This window comes from Bos indicus, chromosome 5 (assembly GCF_029378745.1).
Source record: "Bos indicus isolate NIAB-ARS_2022 breed Sahiwal x Tharparkar chromosome 5, NIAB-ARS_B.indTharparkar_mat_pri_1.0, whole genome shotgun sequence".
NCBI lineage: Eukaryota > Metazoa > Chordata > Mammalia > Artiodactyla > Bovidae > Bos > Bos indicus.
In genome coordinates this window covers 103,397,298-103,403,927 of record NC_091764.1, presented here as the reverse complement: position 1 = coordinate 103,403,927, position 6,630 = coordinate 103,397,298, and the positions used below count along the sequence as shown (strand labels likewise).

The 6,630-nt window shown below is 47.2% G+C and overlaps 1 protein-coding gene across 1 annotated transcript in view; it reads left to right on the top strand.

Moving 5' to 3' along the window:
• Positions 1-675: 675 nt before the first annotated feature.
• LOC139182962 (antigen WC1.1-like) overlaps positions 676-6,630 on the top strand; it is a gene marked incomplete in the record, with an annotated part of 771,738 nt that continues 765,783 nt past the window's right edge. The window contains 3 exon segments of the mRNA XM_070788644.1: positions 676-783; positions 873-991; positions 5,931-6,251. Coding sequence (XP_070644745.1) covers positions 919-991; positions 5,931-6,251 — 394 coding nt within the window.

Below are 6,630 nucleotides of genomic sequence, written 5' to 3'. Positions count from 1 at the left end.
AAGGGGTATTTCATATAAAATGAAATGCAATAAAGGGAAAGGGATTTAGCATGTGTGAAAATCCCTTATAGGGCTTCCCAGGTGGTTCAGCAATAAAGAACCCCCCTGTCAATGCAGGAGACACAGGAGACATGGATTTGATCCTTGGGTCTAGAGGAACCCCTCGAGAAGGAAATGGCAACCCACTCTAGTATTCTTGTTTGGGAAAGCCTATGGACGGAGGAGCCTGGCGGGTTACATCCCAGGGGTCACAAAGAGTAGGACACAACTGAGCATAAATACACCTTCTCCAGGACCCAGTCTCCAGATCATTCTGAGAAGAGAAGAAAGACCAGCAGACTCATCCCCTCAACTTAATGGTTTCCACCTCACCCTCTCCATGGTCACCTGTGAATTCCTGAAATCCTTGTCCTCATTTTCTGCTGGCCCAATAAATATTCTTGTATTTCAAGCCTTCTTGTAGTACTCTGCTTCCAGCCTGAGGTCAGTACTGGGAAGATCAGTGTTTGATTCCACTAGAGTTATTCCCCGAGGGCCAATCGTTTCCACAACCTGACTCTGTGAAATCTCAGTCCTTGGGGATTGGCCAGGGTGATCAGAGGAAAGAAAGGTACTCATAGTTTTCTACGCCAGCCCTGATTATGGGGCCTGGCTCTCAGGACCACGGAAGAAGGAGGTCAAAGGACCGTGTTGCTCATATAAGGAGATGTTGAAGATTCAGAAGCTCATTGGTGTCTGAGCTGCAGAAAGTGGCAGATGCAGCCTCCGATAGTGCCTGAAATGGTGAGAGGTGTCGCTATTGGCTCTCGGGAGGGAGGGTGTAAGGGGTGGTCTATATAGACCCCAGTCGGCACCCTGACGCCTCCTCACAGGCTGATCCTGCAGCTGGGACTGTGACCTTGAGGACGTGGGGTCAGGATGGCTCTGGGCAGACACCTCTCCCTGCGGGGACTCTGTGTCCTCCTCCTCAGCACCGTGGTGGGTGGTCAAGGTAAGAGCTGCCCCTGTCCTGGGTCCACAGCAGGGAGTGGATGCCTTGATGAAGGGAAAGGTGTGTGGAGTTGTGGAGCTGCAGTCTTAGTGTTTTTCACCAAAAAGGAAGCACTGTGGCTGAGAATACTGGTCCGTCTCCTGTGGGGGGTCCACTGGTCATAGCGGCAGATTTTACAGAGCAGTGAGGTTTGGTCTGGACCGAGCTGGGTCAGCCTGAGTCTCCTCCGCTGTCTCCCTTGTCCTCAGGGAACTTCGAGGGTCCCAATGGCTCCCAGTGTGTGCAAGTTCCAGCGACTAACCCCAGCTGGGACTCTGGGCTGTTCCCACCTGCTCCACGTGCCTGGTATGTGAGCACTGCCCCTGGGTCCCCATGTTTCCTGTGTCTGTGCTCCTGTAGGCTCTGTGCTTGTGTTTTTTTTTTGTGTGTGTGTGTGTGTATGTGTGCAGGTGAGGAGTGTGTGAGGGTGTGCGTGTGTGAGGGTATGAGAAGTATGTGTGTGTGTGTGTGTGAGGAGTGTGTGAGGGTGTATGTGTGTGTGAGAAGTTTATGTATTTGTGTGTGTGAGGGTGTGAAGAGTGTGTATGTGTGTGTTTGGAGTATGTGAGGAGTGTCTGAGTGGTGTATGAGGGTGTGTGAGGAGTATGTGAGGGTGAGTGAGGGTGTGTGAGGAGTGTTTGAGTAGCGTGGGAGATTGTGTGAATTTGTGTGAGAATATGTGTGTGTATGTGGGAGTGTGTGAGGCTGTGTGTGTAAGGGGGATGGAGCCTGTCTGCATGACAGGAACGGGGCTGCTGAGCATGGACTGAGTCCATTGGCCTGTGAAGCACACAGGGTGTCCACAGGGCTGGGTGTCACGGCCACTCCTTGTAACTGGATCAGAGATAATTGTGCACCTGCCTGCCTCTCTCCGGCTCCCATCCCCCAGGCTCCCCTCTGCTTGTTGACGTGTCTGCCCAGCACTGGGCTCTGTGAGAGGTTCTGTCTGCTGGCCTCGCCTGTTCCCCCCAGGTGTCATTAGGGAGCAGAGAAGCCCGCATCCAGGAGAGGGGACCGCTTGTCTGTAGAGATCAGTTGATGCATAGCCTCAGGTGTCTAAGTTCCCAAGTCCCTTCCCTGGTCCCTGTGACTCATTTCCTGATGTGCTGGGAGCCTGGGATGGTCCTTTTCCCTCCCAGGATCTGCTGTGACTCTGTAGGGAGCACTTTCTCTCGTGCCCTCTCCTGTCCCTCCCTGGGAGCTGCTTTCCCCTGAGTGAAAGTGGAGTATGTTATCAATCCTTCTTCATGGTCTGCAAGGTTTCTTTGGACAAATATGCCAATCTCCTTACGGGAGTCCTCTTGGGTGACAGGATATTTTTCTTCTCTTTAGACATTTAGAGTTCTCTCTTTGTCTTTGCTTTTGGATGGTTTACTCTGTGCGTCTTGGAGAAGGTTGTTTTGAATTGAAATTTTGGGGTTACTTATTAGCTTCTTGAACTTACATGTCCAGATTTCCCCCAGGTTTTGGAAATTCTCAGTCTTTCTTTCTTTGCTAGGTCTCCTGGCTGCATGCGGGCTTTCTCTAGCTGCGGTAAGCAGGGGCTGCTCCTCGCTGCAGTGCACAGACTTCTCATTGTGGTGGCTTCTCTTGGTGCAGAGCACAGGCTCTAGGTGCACAGGTTTCAGCAGCTGTGGCACACCAGCTTAGTTGCTCTGCGGCATGTGGAGTCTTCCTGGACCAGGGATTGAACTCACGTCCCCTGCACTGGCAGGCGTATTCTTATCCACTTCATCACCAGGGAATTCCTCAGCCATTATTTCTTTTCTCCTGTGACTCCATTCAATACATTGTTTCTTTTATGGTGTGCATAGTTCCCACTGCTTTCTATATTCTTTTCATTCTCTTTTTGTTCCTCTATTCAACTGATCTTTCTTCTAACTTTTTGGTTCTTTTTTTTTTTTCTTTTCCTTGGTCATGTTTGTTGTTGAATCTCTGTACTGAATTCTTCAGTTTACTCATTGTATTGTGTTCATGCTAAATCACCTCCGTCATGTGTGATTCTTTGTGACCCCATGGACTGTAGCCCTCCAGGGTCCTCTGTCCTTGGGATTCACCAGGCAAGAATACTGGAGTGGGTTGCTATGTACTCCTCCAGGGGATCTTCCAGACCCAGGGATTGAACTCGAGTCTCTTACATCTCCTGCACTGGCAGATGGGTTCTTTACCACTAACGTCACCTGGAAAACCCATTCATTTATTATTCAGCTTCAAAATATCTGGCTAGTTCTTTTTTTTTTTTAAGTATATGTCTTTATTGCTCTTATTTTATTTGTATTATTTTCCTGTTATCCATAAATATTTGAATTTTCTTGTAACTCTCTGAGCATCTTTTGAAGTATTATTTTGAATTCTTTGTCAGGCAGTTCTTGGATCTCCATTAATTTGAGCTGGTTACAAGAGGTTTACTGTATTCCTTTGGTGTCATTCTCTTGTAGATGTCTGCACATTTAAAAAAGCTGTCACCTCTGCCAGACTCTATGTCCTGATTCAGTAGAGAAAGCCTTTCACTTCTGGGTAGTGGCACACTGGAATGTACTGAGGGTGCCAAGTGCAGAGGCATAAGGTGGCACTGGGTCCGGGAGGGCATGAGGCTGTTTGGCTCAGGCTGCTGATGTCCACAGCACTGACAACTGTGTGGTGTTTGGCAAGTGTTGCAGGGGGTCTGCTGTCACTGGAATGGTAGTTAGTGTTCTCAGCAGTGCCTCTGGTTCCAGAGCCTAGGGTCATGACCAGCAGTGGTAGTGGCCAGAGCCAATGGTGTGTGCACATTTGGCTTTGGGGGCTTGTTGCAGGTGCCTCTGTCGGGGAGTTAATGGTTGCAGGTGCTCAGGTTGTGGAAAGGCCTAGGAAGACAGCCAAGGCCAAGACCAACAATGGCTCATTGCTCAAACTCATGTCCATTGAGTTGGTGATGCTATCTAACATCTGATCCTGTGCTGCTCTTCTCCTTGTCCTTCAGTCTTTCCCAGCATCAGGGTCTTTTCCAATGAGTCAGCTCTTTGCATCAGGTGGCCAAAATATTAGAGCTTCAGCTCCAGCATCAGTCTTTTCAATAAATATTCAGGGTGGATTTCCTTTAGGATTGACTGGTTCTATCTCCTTGCTCTCCAAAGAACTCTCAAGAGTCTTCTCAAGCACCACAGTTTGAAAGCATTGATTCTTCAGGGCTCAGCCTTATTTACTGTCCAACTCTCGCATCCATTCATGACTACTGGAAACCATCATCTGTGCTGTTATTAATTCTTTCAGGGGTAAAATCTGCTGCATCTGTCTGCAGAGCACGTCACTGTGAACTGTGATTTCTCCTGTCATGTGGTTGCTATTGGTCCTTTGCTCTTCTTTCTTATGCCTAGCCATCTCTATAAGACTGGCTCAGCTTTGCAGGTCTGCGTGAAGTGAACCTGAAGCAGGACTTTCATATGGTGCCCCCAAAGGCTAGGGACACTGGTTACTCAGCCTGCTCTTACCCTCCTGGTGAGAGGAACTCTCCTGGCACCCTTGACACTGAGTGATTCTGGTTTAGAGGATGTAATGATGCCTCCAAAATGATAGTATCTTGGCATGGTCAAACTTCTTAGGGTACTCAGATCTTCTGGAGCTGTTTTTGTTACTGATGGCTGTCTAAGTTTGGTCTTTTTTCATAGGATGGAGGCTGCTGTCTCCTACATCAGCATTTTGGTAATGGCACATTTGAGGTCTTTATTCTTTGAGAGAATGGTTTTGAGTGTAGAATTTTAGATTGGCAATTTTATTTTTTTCTTTTGGTAAATCTAAGGCTTCAGTCTACTCTACCCTGGCATCTCTTTTTGTTCTTGGGGTTTTAGATGTTAGTATAGATGTTTCTCAATTTTATATACCTAGTCTTTATCTTAGTATTTTTCTTTCTGTCAATTTTCTGCTGTTATTTTCCATTTTAGTAAAAGTAAGCTAGGTATGGTGTAGTAAAAATACAAAATGTATCCTTATATAACATGTTCTGTTCACTTTGGCAGGACTTCTGCTATGGTAATTCTTCAAGCACTCAGGTTGTTGGATTCTCCACCATTGTATTATATCCCACTGTGATACAAGGCTGCAATATTCACTGTGGTAGAAAAATATACTGGCTCTTAAATGTTTCTATGTGGAAGTGACATCATTTGTTCTGCCACTTTGTTGAATGAGCCAGATCACATGGTTATGCTTAACTTCAAATAGGCAAGGAAGTATTACTATTTCCACATGCTCATAAAAGAGAATTTTAAATGTTGTTGAACACTAGTAATGTCTCCATCTATAATGTTCCTACAAATGAACTCCTTTTTAATGCAGAAACCAGAGTCATCTTAAAACTTAATCGCTAAAGTGACATCTGATCACTTTTTTCAAATTCCATTTGTTAGATGCGTGTTACTAGGTACATTGGAGTGTGGATTACACAAGGACATGAACACCAGGTGGCAGGAATAGCCAGGACATTTCAGAGCCTGTTACCCCAGCCTCTGTTCCTGAGCTGGATGAGATGCTCCTTACGGACAGGGAAGGAGAGGGACGATTCCTTCCCGGATCCGGGGCCATGAGCTGTAACTGATGGGGAAGCTGGGCCCTAGTAGCCATGGGCACATCTACAGGGAGGGCAGCATCCAGAGTCTCTGAAGGCCTGTCCTCGGTGGTGTCCCTGGAGCTGGTTCTACAGGCTCGTGAGAAACACCTGGTGCATCACTTCCTGCTCCAGGTTCAGTGATGGCACATTGGGAGCTTAGAGTTAGCCACGGTGGGAATGTTTATATCACAGAGGTCAGGAAATACTATATCCCATGCACTCTTTTACTCCTCAGAGAGCTTACATTTTAAACATACACCACTACATGGTCTCCTAAAATCTCTCCTGTGTCCTGTGTCTGTGTCTCTCTTGCAGCTCTGGAGCTGAGGTTGAAGGATGGAGTCCATCGCTGTGAGGGGAGAGTGGAAGTGAAGCACCAAGGAGAATGGGGCACAGTGGATGGTTACAGGTGGACATTGAAGGATGCATCTGTAGTGTGCAGACAGCTGGGGTGTGGAGCTGCCATTGGTTTTCCTGGAGGGGCTTATTTTGGGCCAGGACTTGGCCCCATTTGGCTTTTGTATACTTCATGTGAAGGGACAGAGTCAACTGTCAGTGACTGTGAGCATTCTAATATTAAAGACTATCGTAATGATGGCTATAATCATGGTCGGGATGCTGGAGTAGTCTGCTCAGGTAAGTCCTGTCTGGTCTGTGTGGGGATCTCTAGCAGGAAAAGCCTCTGTCTTATTACCAGAATGACTGAGATTATGGATACAGCCTTTAGAGCATACTTGGGTGAAGGATCTTTGTGATGTGTCACAGGAGACAGAGAGGTGAGGTCAAAAGTTTCATACAGATACAGCTTCTGGGTTCGGCTTCTGTGATGTAGTCTCATCATGGTAATTGTTCTGTTTTCTTTGACGTAATGGTCACTAGGGTGTGGCTACATGGTGAGGGGAGGGGTCGTAAAAGAGTTGTGGGCAACAAGGTTTATCATACTCATAGGGTCTAAAAGAGTCACACTCCTCCATCTTGGTATGTGGAGGATGTGACAATAGAAAACGCTCAACCA